At 30.8% G+C, this 22195-nt stretch overlaps 2 protein-coding genes across 3 annotated transcripts; both read right to left on the reverse strand.

Annotated features, from left to right (window-relative positions):
- Positions 1-1382: 1382 nt before the first annotated feature.
- LOC136975314 (transmembrane protein 127-like) lies at positions 1383-18446 on the reverse strand. 2 transcript variants are annotated; one of them, XM_067270367.1, is made up of 4 exons: positions 18283-18446; positions 9325-9629; positions 4499-4669; positions 1383-3024 (listed from the first exon to the last, which is right to left on the reverse strand). In XM_067270367.1, exons 2-4 carry the CDS (start codon positions 9599-9601, stop codon positions 2678-2680), a joined length of 795 nt encoding a protein of 264 aa, XP_067126468.1. In that variant the 5' UTR covers positions 9602-9629; positions 18283-18446; the 3' UTR covers positions 1383-2677. The 2 variants fall into 2 exon arrangements, with proteins under 2 accessions (XP_067126468.1, XP_067126469.1); XM_067270368.1 differs by having other exon boundaries at positions 18355-18445.
- Positions 18447-20061: 1615 nt separating this feature from the next.
- On the reverse strand, positions 20062-22028 carry LOC136975353 (deoxyribonuclease-1-like). The gene is made up of 9 exons (XM_067270410.1): positions 21786-22028; positions 21631-21719; positions 21476-21565; positions 21286-21386; positions 21092-21207; positions 20869-21023; positions 20702-20798; positions 20567-20618; positions 20062-20489 (listed from the first exon to the last, which is right to left on the reverse strand). Exons 1-9 carry the CDS (start codon positions 21954-21956, stop codon positions 20083-20085), a joined length of 1278 nt encoding a protein of 425 aa, XP_067126511.1. The 5' UTR covers positions 21957-22028; the 3' UTR covers positions 20062-20082.
- Positions 22029-22195: the final 167 nt, after the last annotated feature.

Consider the following 22195-nt stretch of genomic DNA (forward strand, 5'->3'; position numbering starts at 1 on the left):
TCAGTAAATTACATGACAGCTCCCTCTATCGCTATTACCTCATGACACCCGGATTGGGGATTACCGGAAGCGTCGCCATCTTGGCACTAAGGGTTACATTAACCGAATTTACATATGTTTGTCTTCATAATAGCTTATCATAATTCTGTAGTAGTAGTGTATCAATTAATTTTTATTAAATTGAAATTATTTTTTAAAATAAAACATGTTTACATTAAATTAAAACACAACGAATACAAATATATCATGTATATCAAAATGCATTATGTGAACAGTTTGATCATACAGGTCGTGGATAACACAGTTATTACATATGTGAAATCTTTAATTTAGCACTTCTTGTTCTCGGAAAACACTCGGATGAATCATTCTTTTTTGTCACATATGCTTTAATAAGGACTTTGAAATATTTATCTGTCAGTAATTTAATACAATTGTCACAGACACCTTTAATATTTGCATTCTTTAAGAAATAGTTAGTTTAGTTTTAATTCCATATGGGTTCCGTAACAAAACTATATTAGAATTGTTTTGAAATGTTGTTCGGAACACGCGACATAACTGTTCTTCAAAGAAGGAAAGTCCCGCGAAGAAGGTGGTTTCCATTTACTGACTGGATGTCGCATTCTAAGTCCAGTTCTCGAACAGGAAACGATGTCCGACAAATGCAGATCGGAATGTCTGAAGTTTCTCTCGACAAAGGTCTATATAACTTTAGGAGGATACGTCGGCAAAGGACCGAGATGAAACCTTGCGGGAAGCACCCCAACAAGGTAATGTTGTAATTACGGCAGTGCCAGTGGTGCCCAGGCACAGGGCGTAGACCCTGGGAAGCGCAGAAATGACCTGGACCAAGTTTTGGGTCATAGTTTTGGGGCGTAGTTACAGATGCTCGTACCGGGTGCATAAAAGGCTAGTTACGGCGCTGCAACGAGAGAGAGCCTCGTGGGACGCCACGGCAAAGAACGAGTGTCCTCGTAACCTGGGCTTAAATGCCTTTTCGTCTTGCAAATCGTTACCTTATTGGTTATTAATCCCCATTTCGGTCCCAGATTGCTATTTCTCCGTTACCGGTGAAATTGGACCAGATCAATTTTCCCGAGAAAGACAATTGATTACGAATAGTAACGTATATTCTGGAGAATTGAAGATCTTGCAGCAGTTTCTTTGTTGAACCTTTGTTCATAGAAATTCAATGTATAAAATTTCTATTCTCACACTACCCAAAACTTTACCTTATCAACCTCCATTATTATTAATCGCCTGTGATCTGACTTAAAATATGGAACAAATTTGAAATTTTAGAGCAAATTTTTCAAGGTTATGGAAGAGTTGTGTTGTTACCTTGAGGTCTTCAATTATACACAAGATATGGCATCAAATTCATTGTTTAGGGAATTTTTTGTCAAAATTAAATTTTATTAAGCAAATTACATGAGCAAAATATGTATTTATATATATAATAAACATTTATTATTTCTCTCTCTAATTTCACATCAAGGCACTTTGGCTTGACAATATCATCTTACATACATTTATATACAATTTATATTACTTAAATATAAAGCATATTTGCATTTGTTTCAATTAAATAATAAATTCCATTAACTATAAAAATATACGAACGATAATATACAACTTCCTTCTTTTGATTAGATACAATCTTTTCGATATTCAAAATAATTTTTACAAGGTTATATATTATTTAATAACAATAATATTGAATAAACTTTTGAATAATACTTTCAACAGTAAAAATTAAAAAGGATTTTTTTGATTTTTGATTTTTAACTTAAGTAATTAATAGATTATCAAAGTATCCGAGAGCCTCTGTAGAATTATTCCTTTAGTTATATACAAAATACATATTTATACAGAAGAATAATGAAGATTTTTGTAGTATTTTACACTTTCGCGTAGCTATTTATACATTATATATACGGTCGAGTCCGCACGAGCCGACGTCCCGAGGGAAAGTGAAAATGTGTCCGGTTATCCGACATGACGACTAAAGTGAAGTTGAAAAAAACCACAATACTGTACTACAATTAGGAAAATACAGTAGGGGAATGTACCTCTCTGACCATCCATCACTGGCACTAAAGTTGGTTTCTACCCCAGCAATTTCCATTGCCTTTTGTTTCAGTATCAGTCCTGAAACAGGAAGATTTGATGAATGAATTTGCTTTAGCCAACGTACCAGAGCATCTTCGACATCTTTGTATGGTGACTTTCTCTAGCGTTTGAGACGGCCACGACGAAAATCCAAGAAAACGTTTGTGGGACAGCAAAAGTAAGTTGATTTATCCGGTGGTGACGAGTTAAACGGTGTCGAGTAAACCGGAGTTTTTTAACATCAATGCCTATGTAAGTCGGCCGGGACCGCAGGAAACCGACTACTTAACCGACGGTGTCGAGTTGTAACCTATGACAACTTATGCGGACTCGACTGTATGTACTGCACATGTATAAATATATTATATAAAACATAACTTGAAAACAACATATAAATAAAGATGAGATTTAAAATATTACAAAATCTTAATGAGTTTGGCGCTTGGACTGTTTAAAATAAATATAGAATTCTAAATGCTAAGAAATGTACAACCATTTTTTCTGATATGCTAGTACTGTCTTCATTTAAGCACTTTTGTATTAAAGAAAAGGAAAATTAATTCTAAGGAGAATAAGGTGGGGGAGCAGATAAATTTTGCATCTGAGAACTCTCGATTCTGTAAGGCCACGTTGACGACACGTGAGGAAAATCAATCGAAAATGTTTCCGTGTTGTCTGCATCGTCGAGGAGCCCTTGGGTGCTTTGGCTCTCTATAATGGGATACCGCCTGAGAAGGTTTGCGGCAGCTGCAAGTATTGCCATGGCTCCCGCTCCGGATACTAAGAAGTAACTTACGTCAAATTTGATCTCGACTTTGGTAGTGGCGTTGATTTTTGTCGACTTCTGTTGCTGTTCCATCAAGGTCGAAATGTAGAAACATAAACCAATGACGACGACACACAATAACACTGAAAATTTACAGATTAATAATAACTTTCTTATGCATTATGTAGGTAACTTTTATGTAAATTTTTTAAAATAAAATAAAATTTTTCTTACTCTGTACATATAAATTAATACAAATCTAATTTTATCTTATTTATGTTATCTGTAAAACAAATCCCTGTTATTTTAACAATTCTTCTTCTTAGTTTTTGCAGTTAAATAACGTTGGCAACTATTTATTTTAGTTTGTAAAATACATCCTTTCCTGAATTTTAATGTATTTCTATAAGGACATCTGTGGCTTATTCTCAATGTATTTGGGTTTTCTCTTTCTTGATTGTGGAATTCAGTAGTGGTGGTAGATGTAACAAGTATAGATGTAACACGATTCTGCATTTTTGTGTATGTGTATACTCTAGATCAGCAATGGCTAATCCTTTTCCAAAGATGGGTCAAAATTAAATTGAAAATTTGATAACTCCAAATTGCGGATGAAATATTTAATTTAAACAATTAAAAACAAAAAAAACACAAATTTTAATTTATTTAACTTTTTAATCTAAGTGAAAAGAAAATAATAATGTGATTATAGCAGAAACATGTATTTCATTTAATAGGAAACCTACTGCTGTTTATTTGATGATAGTTTTTCTAACTAGGTTCATAATTTGTGGCCTTTAACAGTTTTCAGGGAAGACCTTGATTTCACATTACATACGCAAAACTTTGAAATCTATCAAAGACTTTTTTTTGTAATTTATAAAAACCTAATACTTTCTAAACATTAATGCGGAAACTTTGAAATGTTTCCGCATTGAATCCACCTGCAGCAGCGACGAACCCGTGACCAACGAATCACGGGTTTACCGTTGCTGCTCTAGATTCTATAAGAGGCACCTTATCAAAAACCTTGGTAATAAATATTTTTCATTTCGAAGTAATATAGTGTTTATCGAAGATTTCTTTTATACAGGTACTGATATTTCTAGATTGACAGGTTTCCATTTTAAACAGGTTTTCCTGTATTAATGATAAATAAAAGTGAATAATTTAAAATATTCTACTAAAAATTTTTCAAACAAAAATTAATAATAATGAATGTCTTGTAAAATTAACATGTAAAATGAAAATTGTAACAAACATCTGCAGCGTATTTTAATTCAGTTACCTGAAACGTATTATATTTATGAGAATCAGAGCTACAAATTAATTTGAAAAAATGATCTAAATATATTAAATTGCATTGCTAAATCAACAATGATAAAGTAAATAAATGATACAAATATATGATTTTGTTTGTCATATAAATATTTCATTAATTTACAGATAATAGTGATTTGTAAAAAAAAAAAAAAAGAAAGAAACCAATGATAAAAAAAAGTAACTTGCTTTTAAATGTCTCTCTCTCTCTCATATATAAAAGTATTATTTTCTGAATTAATTTAGTATTAAGTGTTATTCTTAAATTAATTTTAAAAATTTCAAAATAAAACTTACCAGTTAGAATATTAAAAAGAGAATTTCTTCTTATTGTTTTCAACCACTTATTTCTAACTCCTATGGTATCAAAAAAGAACTGGACAAGGGTAGTCAAAATTGCAATAAAACAAAGTGCTATAACAGTTCTTATCACATTTACAATGGCTGGTGTTACACAATATTTCATTTCTAGATAATTGGAAAAATTTAAAGTTAACTTATATTTTAAATTAAATCAATAGAAAAGCATTATTTTGAAATGAAGAAAACTTATATTAAATATATAAATTCTCTTATTTTTATATAAATATAACTTTTCTCTCATTAATATAAATCATCATGAGATACAATATATACAAATTCTAAACAGTCCAACTGTATACAGTATACACTAATTCATTTAATAATCTTACTTAATATTATGATTAAATCTAGTAAAATACAGAAATTTCAAGAAGACAAATTTATTTAAAAGTTTCCTAATCATAACTGGTTCGTTTTCAGCTTCACGTCACTTTTAACAGAATTTCTATTAAAAATTTTTTATCTTTATTACATTTCTCTGGTTATTAATATGCAAAATAAATAAATTAATTTAATTTTATAAAAAAGATTTATTAATAAACTTCTTAAACTGGAGTAAAATATAAAATTTAGAGAGTTCTAGCCTTTTCCAGCAAATAAATGTGTTTGATAAATAAATTGTTATACAGCAACACTTCCAAACCTAAAATCCAACGAGAAAAATAAAAACATTTAACCTTTCAAAGGCCATCTTCGAGATCTACTGGTAGAACAAAAACTGAACATAAAAGGAATTTAAATAACGTTTGTTTTGTACGAACATCACATGCGCAGGAATGCAGTAATAAATTACAAAATTAAAATAAAAACGATTAAAAAGAAAACAACATATACAAAAGGTTAAATGCTTATAAATAACAAAAAGTCAGAATAAACTATACCCCAAAAGAATTGGAGTACTGACATACAATGATAAGATATGAACATAATATATATATATATACTAAGCCAGAATTGTTTACAAAGCATTACATATTTTTCTCACTGGAATTTAGGTTTGGAAGTGTTGTCATATTATATACATCCAGTCCGGGATAGGATTTCTACATAAAAAATTGTTGCTGAAACAGACTATAACTCTTTAAAATTTAAAGATTTTATTATAATTTATAGAATACTTTATAACAATAGATGCATAACAACATAAGTTGTCCCAAAAGCTATTAGCAAAATATTAGCAATAGATTATAGTGAATACTTATACTACTGATTCAGAATAGTGTTTTTCCAGTTAGATACTCTCTGAAATAAACTGTAAATTACTTTTGTATCTATAAAAACAAACCGATCATTAAATATGCAACAAGAACAGTCCAGAAGACAGAAGAGACTCAAAGCTGAAATTTAATACGTGAAATATATAACTTCTTTCTTATTACATTAATTATAGGATGATTAAAAAATCATCCTATAATTAATGTAATAAGAAAGAAAAACAAAATATCTAGTTTAAAATACACTTGATATTCCTCATTTTAATTATATTTTGGCAAAAATAATACCAAAATAAAAAAATAATGTTCTAAATATTTACTTAAAAATGATCTTTAAATCTATTGGTATCATTTAGCAACTTCAGTGATTAGTGGATTTTATATGAAAACGAAGTGATTATCCAATGCAATATAACTTTCTTAAACTGCTCACACTGTCAATTAAAGATATAATTTTTATTCATAAAAAATTTATATTAAATACTGCACAATACAGTTAAAGTGAATTGGTCTAATTAGTCCCATTTGAAATCTATATGTCAAGTTAAAATAAAGTTCCTGACCTTCCTTTTTTGATTCTATGTGCTGGTTTATGGAATATTATTCTTTTTAATTTTGAATAAAATATTGTAAAATTTTGTTAAGTATTTTTGTATCTAACAATGTCTGTAACCTACTGATAATTTCTAAAATACTTTATTGCAAATTTAGATAAGATATTCTATTACTAATTGAATGACTTATTATACAAGAGTGACCTAAATTATCTCTCAATAAAATTAGTTATTTATATATATATATATAATGAAATTTACAAACTTATATACAGGTATACCTCGCCTTACGTCGGTAATTGGTTCCGGGAGAGGCGACGCAAGTCGAATTTACTTGTGTAGTTACGACGTAAGTCAAACTACGGTGGAAAATGTCGATAATGAACACTTAAAGACCGCTAAGTAAGACGACAACACAGAAACATAGATGTTTTCGTGTTTCGTTCTCTAGGATTTATGATGATTATATTAACATTTACTGTAAATATACATATTTTAATATGATTTTATGCGCTTTTAACGCTTTTCTAGTGATATTACGACTTCAATATTTGTGGTGGACTGACGTAAAGTAGAATAAAATGACTTAAACTTGATTTTTATTTTTCCATATACTTTTTTGACAAACGACGTATAATCGAGAACGACGTAACTCGAGGTATACCTGTATTCATTTTTTCTTCCAAATAGATAATTAGTGATTTTTATAAGCTTGAACTGCATCCAGACATGACTATATGACATACGAAATTTAATTAAAAGTTTAAACCTGTAATTGATTTTAATGTAAAATGAAATATTAATGAGATGTGAATATTCATCAAATTAATAGTTATAGAGATGTTAATAACAACATTGAAAATACAATTTTCAGTGTAATATATTTAAAAATAGTTGTCAAAAAATTAAATAAGACTAAATTTTTCATTGTTTATAATAATTTTTTTCATTATTAACTAATAATAGATATTGCAGTATGCACGGATAAAGTCGTGCGTACAACAACATCTATTGTACACATAAATATGTACAAAAAAATGTAAGTAAATCACAATAGGTTAATTAAACATCCATATCACATATCTAATGTGGATGTTTAATTAACCTATTGTGATTTTGATTATTATATTATAAATAAAATGGATAAGAAACTGTGTGTGTGTATATATTTATATATAGGATGATCCATTTTAATTAATCAACCCATTGAAATAATTTGAAAAATATGCATCCTACAAAAACAATCACAAAACCAAAAATGTTAGACCTCAAGATCATAATATGGAGCTACAACTGATGAAAAAGGGTCAACTTTATTTTCTTTAATGGGGACCTCTGGCAGCCAGATGGTTAAACAGTTAAAGTGGCAGCCCACTGCTATGGGGAACTTGGAATCAAATTCAGATGTGTCAAAAAATCCTAGGAATTATTCAGGGGGTGGTCTACCTAGATAAGTCACAGCCACATCCCTCAGCACCCTGTTGTGGGTTTGGCCAAACTCTTGATGGGCTTGCTTAAAAAAAATCCTCAAGTACTCACAAGATAGAAATATTTATAAAAGTTTTCTCCTTACAGAAAATGCAACATTGATCGAGTTAATTCAAATAAGTCTGATCCAATTCCATTACCTGAATAGTAAGCCACGTAAGCCATCTGCTGGTCATGAAGTCACCTTTATATATATAATTTCAAAATATGCTTACATCCATACTTAATGACATTGTATTAAATTACAATCTACAAATTGTAAATTACTGTAAAGACTCTTAGGCTGCTTTCAATTTTAAGATCCAAAGATACAGAATATCTCAAATATGTTTACTTTAAAAACTGGAACATGCCATCTTGTATTTACTTTCAGACACAAGTTTACTCTGAGCATACTTAATTTGATGTTTTATTACATGACTGGATGATCGGATCACAATCTATCAAGTTTAAATTCCTGTCCTTCCTTAATCTCGAGAATGGAGGTAGAAAGGTGAAAATCGTAACCAGATACGGAAAGCTTAGGGGCAAGAGGCCCCAATTAACTATATACAAACGTCTGATTTGCACCAGAAGTCATGTTCTTTTCAATTAAAAAATTTTCCCCCGAAAGGAGTTAGATAGATGATCAGTATGACTCTATTGCTAACAGGAAAAGTACAGTCAAACCTGTTTTTATGCGGGGGATAGGGACCGCATTAAAAAAAACGCATAAAAAAAAAATCTCACGAAACTTCACGAATGGCTGTAAATAATAGTTTTCGCAACACAATTAAAAAATATTTTTTTTATGCGGTCAACAGGGACCGCATAAAAAAAGTCTCACATAGAAAATAACTCAAAACCGTACGAAATAGAATTTATTGACAACAGATGTCAGCACTTGACTGCATCGTCTGGTCTATCGTCTGTTTTACATATTTTTGTCCAGGTGGTGTTTTGTTGACTTAAAAAGTAAATTATTTCATTTTTCGCATATTCATGCAATAATATTACTATAATAAGTGCATTTATGCTATAATAAGTTTATTTAGCTATAATAAGTCAACGTGAGTCATGACGAATCGCACGAGACTAGTCGCCAACTATACCGCACAAATTAAAAATTCGCATTAAAAAAATCGCACATAAAAAGAGCGCATAAAAACAGGTTTGACTGTATAATGTACTGTACACAGACATGACACTACTAATTTGAGGTGGAGAACATATATTTTAAATTAAAAATATGATTAAAAATTGCAGCCTGTCGTAACGATGTCACAATAAAATAATTGCTCGTTTCCTATAATGTTTTATAATTTATGATTTCAGTTTCTTTTTAATACTTCAAATATTTAAAATTCTCACAGTGGATTCTGATATTGAAATTATTTTTAAAAATAACCTATTGCAAACTTTCTTGAAAAATATAAAACAAACCATTATTTACAAATTTGTACTTCATTAAATAATAATCTGAACATTAGTTACTTTAAAATATTTTTAAAATTTAATACCTTACCATCATTATAGCCATGATATATAAAATACATGTCACTATCCTTCATCTTTGTAGATTTCACAGATTCGAAATAGCCCATATAAAAAAATTCTTGAACTCCTATATATTCGTGTGTGCAACCTCCTCCTTTTAAATAGAACCATTTAGGTTGCGCTAATGCTGTGGATAATGTTGCAATCACAATTATACTTAATATCGCAGCTGGAATGTTCCTTTCTCTTTCTTTCACCTGCATCCTCCTTTCAACCCAAAATGGACTTGGTGTAATGGCATACATTGTAAAAATTAATTAATTCCTGAACAACCTATAATTATAAGAGATTAAGTAAGAACTAAAATATGAAATAAAATTATATGTTAAACACAAACAATTCATAAAATATAGGATGTTGTAAGGAAATTTCGGCAGCAAAGAAATTATAAGCACACTATACATCTACGCATTGCATGCTAATCTGGTGTAGCCTATTATTATTGGTTGTTCATAAATTCTGTCGATAATGATTCGTACGATCTTTGTTTGCCATAATCATGCTAATTTCTATATTCAAAACAACTCTCAAATCTCAATTTATATTTCCATATTATAACTGATAACTAAATTGTCATGTTTGTCATGCAAATTTTTGTCTCATACTTCATTTTTTTTTTCAATATGATTAAGAAAAGGCTATATACAATTCAATTAAAGAATTACAACTTGGAACACACAGATAGACCATGTCAAAGACAATAATATATTAAATATTATGCCAACGATACAACAGAAAACAAATTATCATGTTAAAGTCAAAGAATGGGATGAAGTAGGAAGAATCCAATAGTTTCTGTCTTGATATGTACATGTTCTGTCCCAAAGGTAAGTGTGCTGATATTTTATTTCAAAGTACACAAGTTACATCAAACTACAAATGATCTCCTTCAAAGTACGACCTTTGCAAGGTCACACAGTGGTTCCAAAGTTTTTCCACTGGTCATAGCAGTATTTGAGGTAGTTTTCCATAAGGGTGTTTAGTTTGTCAGTTATGTTTTTGATGCTTTTCACTGTCCCAAAATGATGACCTTTCAAAATTTGGATTTTATTTTAAGGAATAGGTAGAAGTCACATGGAGCTAGGTCCTGGCTATAGGGAGGTTGTGGGAGTGTGGGGATTTTTTCTTGGCCAAAAACTCTCGAACTGATAGTGCTGTGTGAGCAGGCGCATTATCATGGTGCAGCAATCTTCTGCAATGTCCCTGCAGACTTGCTTGACCCATTTGTTCTACGACATCTTTGTAGTAGGCCTGTCCTGAAGGGTGAAAGTTCTTTGTGCACAATTCCACAGCTATCTAAAAAACTACCGTGGATCTTTGTGCCATCTAAACACCATGTTTCTCAATAAAGTGGCATTTCTATAAGCTTCAGTTAAGTCTGCAAATGTCTCGGTTGCAGATTTCTTGAGTTTCATGCAAAACTTTGATAGCATAACGTTGTTTGAGATTTTTCTCCATTTCAAATGTAACAATGTGTTAAAACACTATCTTACACAAAGATTGTTCAAGTTTGACTTAACTGATCAACTTGAAACAGGTCTAGACTAGTGTTGTGACGAATAGTATATTCAGCCTCAGACTGAATACCGAACATTCGGCCAAGAGCATGGCCGAATAGCCAAATATTTGGCCAAACTATTTGGCTTGATTAACGCACGTACAAAAATTGGCATGCAAACTGCATTATGGCAAGGACTTTGCTCTCCATTGGCCCGCTGTCACTACGCTTCGCCAATCACGTTAATTCTTGACAGTTGTAGCGGACAGACAAGAGCATCATGGCAGTATGTGATAAGTGACGATATCAAATGTGGATAACAATAAAATGACCTACACGTGTAAATAACGGAAAAAGAACAGAGAAGGACCGCGAAGTGAAAATATGAAAATAAATATGAAATTGAGTTGATAACATAATCGAACAAGTCGAGGCAGCTTATTGGAGCAAAATTCATAGCCGTCAATGCCAAATAATTGTTCTCATAAACTTTGGAAAGCTAAATGCTTGTAATGAAAGTCACTTAGTGTGCATGGGCGAATGCCTGGGGCCATTCAGGCTACCAAGATGTCTTGAATATGTAAAATCATAACTGTGACTTATACCAACGTCCTATCTGTCTCTTTTCTCCATTATCACCAGGCTATGAGTCATGTAATTGTAAAATGGGAAATCTATGACGGAAAAGTGACAAATTGAAAGTATCGTGCGTGCACATTATGATGTATGCATAGGCATACGTGGACTAGAGCGATAGAGGAAAGAGAAAGGAAAGAGCAAAGACGAGTGCTTAAAAAGAAGGATAGGCAGGGTCAGACCCTCAGATGTGCGACGATTCTCGAACGAATAGGTGTGTACATGTGCTGATCTTTGTAATTATAAATTGTGAATACATGTGACTGATATTATTTTGTTTATTATTTTCTGCAGGTTATAAGTTATAAATAAATATAAACAAACAACACTAACCCGATAACATTAAATCTAAATACCAAAATGATTAATTTACTGTGTTTTTGTTATTTCTTTCTCCTGTTTTTAGGTATTTGGCCGAATGGTAATTAAATATTTGGTATTCAGCCAAATAGCGAAAAATAAGCCGAATACCGAATAGTAACCGAATATTCATTGCATCACTAGTCTAGACATGCTGCTAAGATATCTAGCAACATAAAAATACCAATTAATGATGTGTTAAGCTGCACAGTCATTAAATAAAAAATCAACACACTTACTTTTGGAACAGATCTTGTATAATAAAACATTGTACAAATTACATGTATAAACATGTTTTTACAAATTGAAAGCAAAATGTGCTAAAACAGTTTAGCTTTATATATTAGTATATTTAGTATATAGTAGTTTAGTATATTTAAATGTGTATAACAGGTATTTATTTATTTTATACCAAATAAAAATGTTTGAATTTAACAACCAAACATTTTTATATGGTACTGAATATCAATTGTGGAAATGAGTAGTTTGATATTTCTTACAAATATTGATAATTTCTACATTATTAACAAACCCAACCTTTATTCAGGAAGATGGACTTCATTAACTTTGAAATATTTTGAGAAATCATCAGCCTCATTACAAATAAAGCAGTATTTATATGTATTTAATGCCTTCTGTGATAGTTTCTTCACAATAAACGTCTTCTACTATTAACACTGCAGTGAGTAACACAAAGTCACTGACAAAAAACCTTTTACAGTGTTGTATACGACAGAGAACCAACTAACGTTTCCAGCCTCCACCAAGGCCTTCTTCAGATTGAGAACTAAATTTCATCCCCCTCCAGACCGCCAGAACGATGCATCTGAGAAATAAACATAGTACGTGTCGCGTTTCACCCCTCCGCCTGGCTCCGTTCGAATTCCTCGAACAGGTACCTCCACACATGCATGCAGGTACCTGTTCATGCACCTCTACGAAGAAAGCCTTGGTGGAGGCCGAAAACGTTAGTTGGTTCTCTGTCATATACAACTCTGTAAAAGAGTTGTATATGACAGAGAACCAGGCCTCTTCTCTTCTTCTTCTCTTTCAAGTTAGAGCATCTCATTACTTAACTAAACATAATAGTACTATGTATTTCAATCATTAAATAGGCAGTTCTATTACATTTAAAAAAATATTACATACAAAGTGATTCGATTCATAATACACAATAATTCAATATAATGAGAGCTACTTTTCTTTCTCTCTTCTCAACTTACAAGACAAAATATTCTAATTGTGAATGTAACAAGATTAAAATTCTTGCATGCTTTAATTATATAACTTGCAGGTTCTTGACTTCACTTTGTTTCATTCCCACTTTATATTTGTTTGTTATATTGCACAGCTGATTTAGAAAAAATGGCAATATGTATACAGTATGTTGTGCAATTTAGTAAACATTACTTCTATGTTACAAACCCTTCTATTGATAACTACAATTTTATTATACTCTATTTGGAAACAGGATAAAATAACCAGGTTATGCTAAAAAATGGCACAAATCTTGACCATAAGAAAAAATGGAAGATATCATCCTTATTTAGGAGAGATTTTCATAAACAAGATACACTCATAAACTGGAGTTACACTGTATTTCAAAGCATAATTTAAATTGATAAAAACATTTCTGAAAAATCAATATTAATTATATTAAACTACTTTAATTCTGTTACTAAGTGAGAAAACTATTCAGATTTGAGCTGTGAAAAAGAAAGAACAAATTACACATAGGCTAGCAGAGATGAAGATACTGTGATAAACATTTGGAGTATCCAAAAAAAAAAGAAATTAAAAAATAAAACTATTCTCACATCCTTAAAACTAACCCATGGCAAAGAAGCTGAAAGAGCTGAACTGTGATGGTTTGGCACATTCAAAGGTCAGAAAACTTCATGTCACATAGTAGAAAATATTGAAATGAAGAAAAAGGAAGAAAGAGGCCTGCCAAGGAAAAGATGGATGGACTGTGTTGGAGCAGACACTAGGAACTCTGGTATAACTAGAGAGATGGCAAAAGATGAAACTTAAATACAGATGATAACTAAATAAAAAAGCAGCTAAATTCAAATTCAATTAAATAACGAAAATTCTCCACTCATTAAATAAGTAAAATCTCAATAATACATAAACATATAATAAATGAAATGTTATATGCTTATATATAAATGTTTTACAACACAATATGATTAGTACATCTGTCATTTGTATGTTTTTCCTAACTTTAGTAATCAAAAAGTGATGATAAACATCTGGAATTACTACAGATATTCTAATTGTTACTGATAATTGTTTCCCAAAAAATAAAATATAATCACCAAATTTTATAATTCAAATATTTTAGTACAGTCAACTCATGTTAATATGAATTGCTAAGAAAACAGAAGTTAGATAACTTTATCAAAAATCTGTATTAACAATTTTCAGGGTAAAAGTTGTATAATTATATGGATATAAGGCTTAATAGGCAATTGAAACCTTTAAATTATAATATTTTGAATTAATTTATGGGTGTACTATAGATTACCCCCTATGGAATTTCAGGACTTTGATTATATATTTGAACTCACGGGACTGACGTGAGACGAGTTCAACGGTACCCTATTTTTGGATCGAAGACGAAAAATAAAAAAGTTATCATACTTTTTTAATGCTCTCACGAAGACGGCACCATAGTTGCTAGTACTGCCATCTTGCGGTAAAGTCTGCAAACCTCGATGTCGGACTACGGTCATCTCTAGGAGGGTTAAACATGTGATACGAGAGCGGAGAGAGCAACGCAACTTCCGATCATCGCGCGATCGCCATTTCGGTTAATGTTACTTATGGCAGTGAACATGGCGGCCGTTCCCACTGTTTGTGCTCCCAACTGACCTCCTGGAGGGGAGTCGCCAGCAGGCCGCCATGTGCTAAACATCACTAGTTATTGATTCACGGTAGTTCTTGAACAAAGTAAAAAAAAGGGGGGGAAAACGTCTACTAAAGGCAATTTTAACGGCAAGCGACGCGACTCTCGATTGCGATAGCGAGGCCGACTTAGCTGAGAGAGTGACGTGACTCCCTATCATCGTGTGATCGCTGGAAAAAAAGTATGATAACTTTTTTATTTTTCGTCTCCGGTCCAGAAGTACGGTATCGTTTAACTCGTCTTGGTCTCCTGAGTTCAGATATATACCCAAAGACCCGAAATTCCATAGGTGGTAATCTATAGTATCCCCTAATTTACTAAACAAAGTTAAATTTATTTAATGATCTAACTGATTTTCAAATCAAACAAAATGAGAAGAGGAAACAGTATTTGTCATTTAGGTATGGATCAGTATATCAGAGTGATTAAACAAAACAAAGCTAAAAGAAATCTGATTTTTTTTCTGCTGATTGTTTGAAGTAGAAAATATTTTTGACTCCAAAAGAGTAAAAAAAAAGGAGCCAAACCTGGTATCATTGTATGCACTCCCCAATATGCAAATAGCATGTATTTTCACATCCATTTAAAGAGGTGGGCATCCTTAAACTTTAATCCCTACTTTGAGTACAGTAGAATGTCCAATAAAACTAGATGTTTGAATTGCTCTACAATAGAAGGTCAAACCAGTCTTTGCTTACTAGAAGAAACTATTCTACTCAAAATAAAACATTTATTAAATATCACGTTTTATTATTCACGTGGAAAAGTATTAAAAGCAACCTTTATTGGAAATAGTGTTATTTCTTTGGGATTGTGAAGGTAATTTACAGTTTGGTTTAACAAATTCTGAATAAAATTTTTGTTTGCTTTATCACGTGAAAATTAACATTGTGACAATAATGTTTTGCTACAGAAATGACAGAATTCACTTTATTGCAAGAATTTGTTTTATCAGTGTTCATTTTAATGCAAGTGGACTGTATTTAAATGATTTTATGATTCTGTTACATAAAAGATAATTTAAAACTCACATTAATTCGCAACATATATTCAATCTCTTCCACTTTTTTCTTATTGAAACATTAAACTAATTAATAATGCCATTTAAATTTCTACTTTTCCACTAATTTTTTAATGTAATTTGAGCACTATTCTTTTTCAAACTTTATATTTAGTCAAAAAATCTATACTAATTTCCAAAATAAGTTTAAAAATTCAAAAAATATAATGAAAAAAAATCTAACCTCTTATGACTTCTTTAAAAAATTACTGTTACATTAAACCTTATTATGTTACTACAGAACAATAGATCCTGACTTTTAATAACCTAATAGGTTCCTAAAAAACTAAGTGAGTCATTGTAAATCAATTGTAAATCTTTGATTTCCCATAGGACTGATACAATATATTAAGATTTGTTCCTGAAAATAAACATATTACACTGAATAATATAATATATTTTATGTTTGATTTACATAATATAACACTGTCATGGCCATTAAACAAGACACTTGCACTTAAATGCATCATTTCACAATTAATTAAAAATTTGTCCTAAGATCAGAGAGAGATAAAGTAGCAGATTTACAAGAATCCGTAAAGCAGAGGGTCTACCGAATTTGCAAAGTCAAATTATTGCCATTGTCAAATGTATAAATGTAAATTTTATTTACACTATAATTCACAATTTAGCAAATAATTAAAATGAATCATTATAAGAATAAATGAAAAGAATTTAGTCTTGCCATAAAGATTACAACTATATAGAAAAAAAATATGGTCAACATTTTCATAAATTTAAATTAAGTATAATCATTATAAGATGATTAATAAATTAATCTTATATTTATATCTTTAATATTTTAATCTTAATCTTATTAATCTTTATACATATACAAACCTGCGTAGCTTACATATTATTAGAATCACGTAATAAGTTCACCAAATTCATTACAGTGTTTAATTAACGTACCGAGTGTATTAAAATTTATTTAATTTAGATCTCTCGTGACATCATATTAACATTATTATAAACAAATACAAACAGTGCAGTCGTGTCCATTCTTATTTAATTTAATATTTTTTGTAACATTTCAAGCAAAAACAGCTTTATTACAAACATACGATGAGTCGTCGTCATCATATGTTTGTACAAAACAGAAAACAGAATTTTCTAAAATTATATCAGTTCACCAATTTTAATCAAAAATATAAATTTTTTATCAGTATAATTAATGTGAATAATTAAATTAACAAAATTTTAATTAATTAAATTTGTAAAGTTTAAATAATTGTTTTATACAAATGATCCTAAGATTACAATTCTCAGATTCTCGACTTCCCGAAAGGATCTGGGCAGGACTGTCGAGAGAGAAGAGCTTGTGGGGTTTCCCCAGGTCTATAGAAAACTTAGTGGGTCTACAGTGTTCATATTCTTATAAATGAATGTTACTTTTTATAACAGAAAATAAAATCTTTAAAAAGGTTTTTTAATTAATAAACATAATAAACAACAGTAGAAACTGGAGAAAGAACTTAGAAATAAAACCACACTCTATATCACTCCGGCGAGTAAAATTTAATAAACCAATAACTCGTCACGCAGACTCACGTACAACAAGAAAATTGTTATACAAAGCGTAGCTTATTTTAAATATTTTCTTTTATTTCATTGTTTTAGTGTGAACATCCAATTCTTTTTGTCCCCTCAAATGTTTTTAAATTTTAAGTAATATATGTTCTATTCCATTTCTACGTTCAACAACCGAAGACGATCCATTAAATCAGATCAAAAATCCTTTCGGCTCGTTAAATTTTACTCGCCAGAGCAATATAAGGCGCAATTTTGTTTCCGAATGCTTTTTATTAATAAAGAAACATTCTACCTACTTAACGCATTCGAAAAATTTCAATGCCTGTCAAGTGGGCAAACAGAAGCGCATGCTATTGAGCTTCGTACGAGCTCTCGGCGGCACTAATCGTAGGCTATTCCCATACGAACAAATAGAAAAATAACTCGACTTCAAAAAGCTCTTCTTCGATACAAGTTATTCCCATTCCGCAATTTACTAAACTTCGGAAGCCGCTACCGTCAGAGACGGGTAAAGACGGTGTTCCTTCCCTCGTTTTTTATCAAGTAGCAATAGCCTGCAATCCTTATACGGAAGGCAACATCCTCAGGAAGTTAAAATCATATCTAAATTAATTAATATGAAAGTATGGCTTAAATTCTTAAATAAATAACCGTAGAGGACAGATTCTGTAGAAAATTTCCTTAGTTAATGAAGCTTTTAATACTTCAGTTGTGTAAATTTTTTTAAAAATTTGGGTTTTTAAAATGTATTTCTCTATTGAATAGAATGTAATTGAAGATAATTTTCAGTATATATATAAAAAAAAAAGTAAATGTGAAGTTTAATATGAATTTAAATGAAATTAATTGCTTAATGCCAATTAATGACATAACAATTATGATTCATGTGAATGTCAAATTTATATATATTAATTTAAAGCATACTTACACCTCAGACATACAAATGAATGCGCAATAATGAAATAAAACGATCAAAATATCTTAATTTGAAATTATTTACTTTTTTTAAACATATTCTCACTTCTCGCGTACGCGCTAAATCGAATACACAAAACTAAAAAGAAAAAATAAATTAAAGTGCTCGTTCGCATCTTTAAGCCACGGCCGTGTTGCCAGATTAGAAAAATAATTTTTTTTAATGACGATAATAAAATTGAAGATAAATAAAATATACAGAGATTTAAATAAATTATTTTTAAAATTAAAATAATAGTATAATTTTGTTTTTGTTTGTTTTTAATTTAATTTTTTTTGGCTTGATGAGGTGCTTAAACTCTTTCCATCTGTTGGCCCGCTCTGTGATGATTATTTAAAAACATACTTATCATAGATACAGACGTGAGAATGGTAAAAAGAAGGATCCAATAAATCCAAGTCACTTTGTTCATGAAAATCTTTGAGCCGAATCAAACTCGAATTTGGATCCTTCTGTCATATGGAGACTAACAAGAGGGTCTTTATCGGGAGTTCGGTCACGTCCACAATGGAGGACATCCAGGACAGACCGCACGTGAAAACTTCCTGGATTGCTCGCCTGGATTCGTTCCTGGGTCCTCCAGAGTGGTGAGCCGATGACTTAACCGCATCGACCGGTCGTTCGACCCCTTTTAGTACGTCTTTTACGTCTTGATGTCAAAACAACACAATAGCTTTAACATGGAGACGTAAAAGAACTTCCAAAAATCCCTTCTTAGTGTGCATTCTCTCGGCGTACCCTAACTGTGTACCAAATTTCAACTTTCAACTCCTAACTGTTGTTTGGGCTCTACGCTTATTATTATCAAAATGAAAGGAGATTCAACTAAATATTAAATGATATGAATTTTGCCAAAAATGTCACGTCCTTATAATTATGTTACATTTAAAAATGCAGTTAATTTCAATAACAGTTTATTTTAACTATCATCATACATTAATGACGACGATTTTTAACATTATTTTGTCTTTATTATTATGTATCTAAAATTTCAAAAGTATATTACAAATTGTAGTTGAGTAATTAAAACTAAATTGTTGTTCTCATAATTCTGTTACAAGATCGATAACGAAAGCCGACAACTGTCAGTTTATACTTGTTATTTTAAGCTTTCTAAAGTTCTGTCTTTTTTCCTGTTGTCTTCACCCCTAATTCGTTTAATTTCGTTCGTAATGCATGCCCCATTCTTCGCAGATGTAGAGAATTTATTTGAAATATGCAGAAGTGTACTTTCGATCACTTTATCTTGTATGTTGTAATCTGCACTTCTTCGTTCCAGAAATAACTATTATTTTTTTTTTTTAATCGAAAACTTTCGGGCTAACAGGCACGTGGAGAGCCATGTTGTCCTGGATATCGATACGATTGACGTCTGCGTGTGCCGTTAATAAGGCCTCGACGATTTCCACCTGCCCCAAATTAGTTGCATCCATAGCAATTTTCCCATTACCATCTCAAATTAGTTGCATCCACAGCAATTTTCCCATTACCATCTCAAATTAGTTGCATCCACAGCAATTTTCCCATTACCATCTCAAATTAGTTGCATCCACAGCAATTTTCCCATTACCATCTCAAATTAGTTGCATCCACAGCAATTTTCCCATTACCATCTCCCATGATTTTACCATTCCCGCATTCTGCGAGGTTCCAAAAACGGGTTGGAATTAAGAATATTTATACTATTAATACGACTTTTGTGCATTCTATCTCCAAAATAAGAACATTACAAATATTTAAAATATTTATTTCTTAATTAATTGTCGTTTGACGACAAGTCAAAGTCGAACATATTAATTGTTGAACGTCACAATAGATGGTTATTGAGTACGATAATAAGCTCGGATCATTGAAAGAACTCTCATCGCTAAGAGCACCATTTTGTGCTTTATATTGAACACTTTGCCACATTTCTTGACTAAGAACGTCGGGAAATCTTTGAGAAAGAAACTGAAACGATTCTAATAAATCATTTAAATTATCAGATTTCTTAATAGCGCTAAAAGTAACGTAATTGCCATTTTGATCTTTAGAAGCACTCGTTCGGAAATCGAATTTCTTTCTCGCTCTATGAATAATCATTGGATCTGAAATTTTTCTATTGTCGGTAATCATGAAACACATCGATGGTTTCAAATTAATTTCAGCTTCGTCGGAAACTAAGATTTTAAAAATATACATATAATTAAAACGCTTAAAATGTGATTCAAATTTTAAATTGAAGTGACAAACTTACTTCTTCCTCTTAATTGAACTTCAATTGGCCAATGATCAGAAACATTCCTAGTCTGCGAATGTTAAGACCAGCGATAGTAATTCGAATCATTTGTGTTTTATACTGAAATAGTCTTTAAAAATAGATGTTGCTTACCTGTTCGATTGTTAATTCATATTCGTTCTGGAAATCGAAAATGTTAGCAGAATGGCGTATCGCCGCTTGATTCATTTCTTCTCCAGCGATGACAATTCTAGAAAAAGTTTTAAAGAAATTACTTGAAGTATAAATATGCCATTAATTTAAGGTACTTGAATATATACCTATCGTAAGGACAACTATTAACGTTGGTGGTTGTATCCACGTGATGCCCAATTAACCACGTAAAATCGCTTCTAGTCCATAAACGAATATTTCTCCAATCGCTAGTTCGAACATTACCACATCCGGCATTCATATCTCCCATAATAATTGCATTCTACAAGATTAATAAATTATATATAAATATTATAATAAGCAATTTATAATGTATTAACTGTTATTCACCTTGGTCTCGTATTTATTTTTGGCATAATCGTAAACATCTGCCAAGAAATCGGTTTCATTAGCCGCGTTACTTGGTTGTGTGTGAATACCAATGGCAATAAATGATGGCAAATTCTCTGTTAAAAGTTTATATAATGTTTTTTTTGTTATTATTTTAAATATATTTTAAAACATAAATAATAATAACAACTAACTAGTTGTTGGAGAGAGGAAATGCACTATATAAGGAGGTCTCATGAAGTTATCATCCTTATCGGGATATACAACTGCACCTAACACGGAAACTTTTTGTTTTCTAGGAAAAAATATAATAAATTAAAATTTGTATTTACAATATTGAATAAATTACGTTAACATATTTTAAATAAATATTTATTCGATTACCGATAGAAGAAAGCATATTGTTCTTTAGCTGTCTTCCTTCCCAGACGTTCACTCAAGGCCATGTCGTATATTACTCCTTCGGGCGCTACACTTTTTGTACAGAAAAAACTGTTAAAATAAACAAATAAAATCTTGCACAAATGATATTCAATTACCTGTTAATTGAATGAAGGAGACCATGAACGAGACTTTCGTCACGCGTTACAATTTCTTGTACAAGGATGACATCGTAACGAATAAGAATCTTGAAGACTTTATAGATTAAAAATTTCCTTCAAAGAGTTATGAATTATTAAATAATTTTACTTACATTCTTTACAATTATCATAATTTCTTCATTTGATATTTTGCTGGGTCCTAGATTTTGGATATTGAAAGATCCAATTCTTAAAGGTCGATCGACCGTTCTCAGACCTTCGTTTGTACAAAGTGTCACTTGATGCAAAGTAAATGCAATGGAGAGAAATATAAAATATTTCATAATTGCAGGAATTCCTAATGGTTTTCTTTACTAATGCACCATTAATTCAATATGTAAAGATGCTGTAAAAAAAGGATGCTTTATATCAATTTCCTTTCAAAGTCTAATAGATATAAAGCTTATCTTATCGCCTTTATTACACATGTAGTTTATAAAAATATATAAATATTTAAGTAAATTATGTAGCTGTACATGACATACATATTTTGTTTTTCCAGATTAGAAGATTAAAGGGTTGT

This window comes from Centruroides vittatus, unplaced genomic scaffold, assembly GCF_030686945.1.
Source record: "Centruroides vittatus isolate TY-2023 unplaced genomic scaffold, ASM3068694v2 contig_370, whole genome shotgun sequence".
In the NCBI taxonomy this organism is placed as follows: domain Eukaryota; kingdom Metazoa; phylum Arthropoda; class Arachnida; order Scorpiones; family Buthidae; genus Centruroides; species Centruroides vittatus.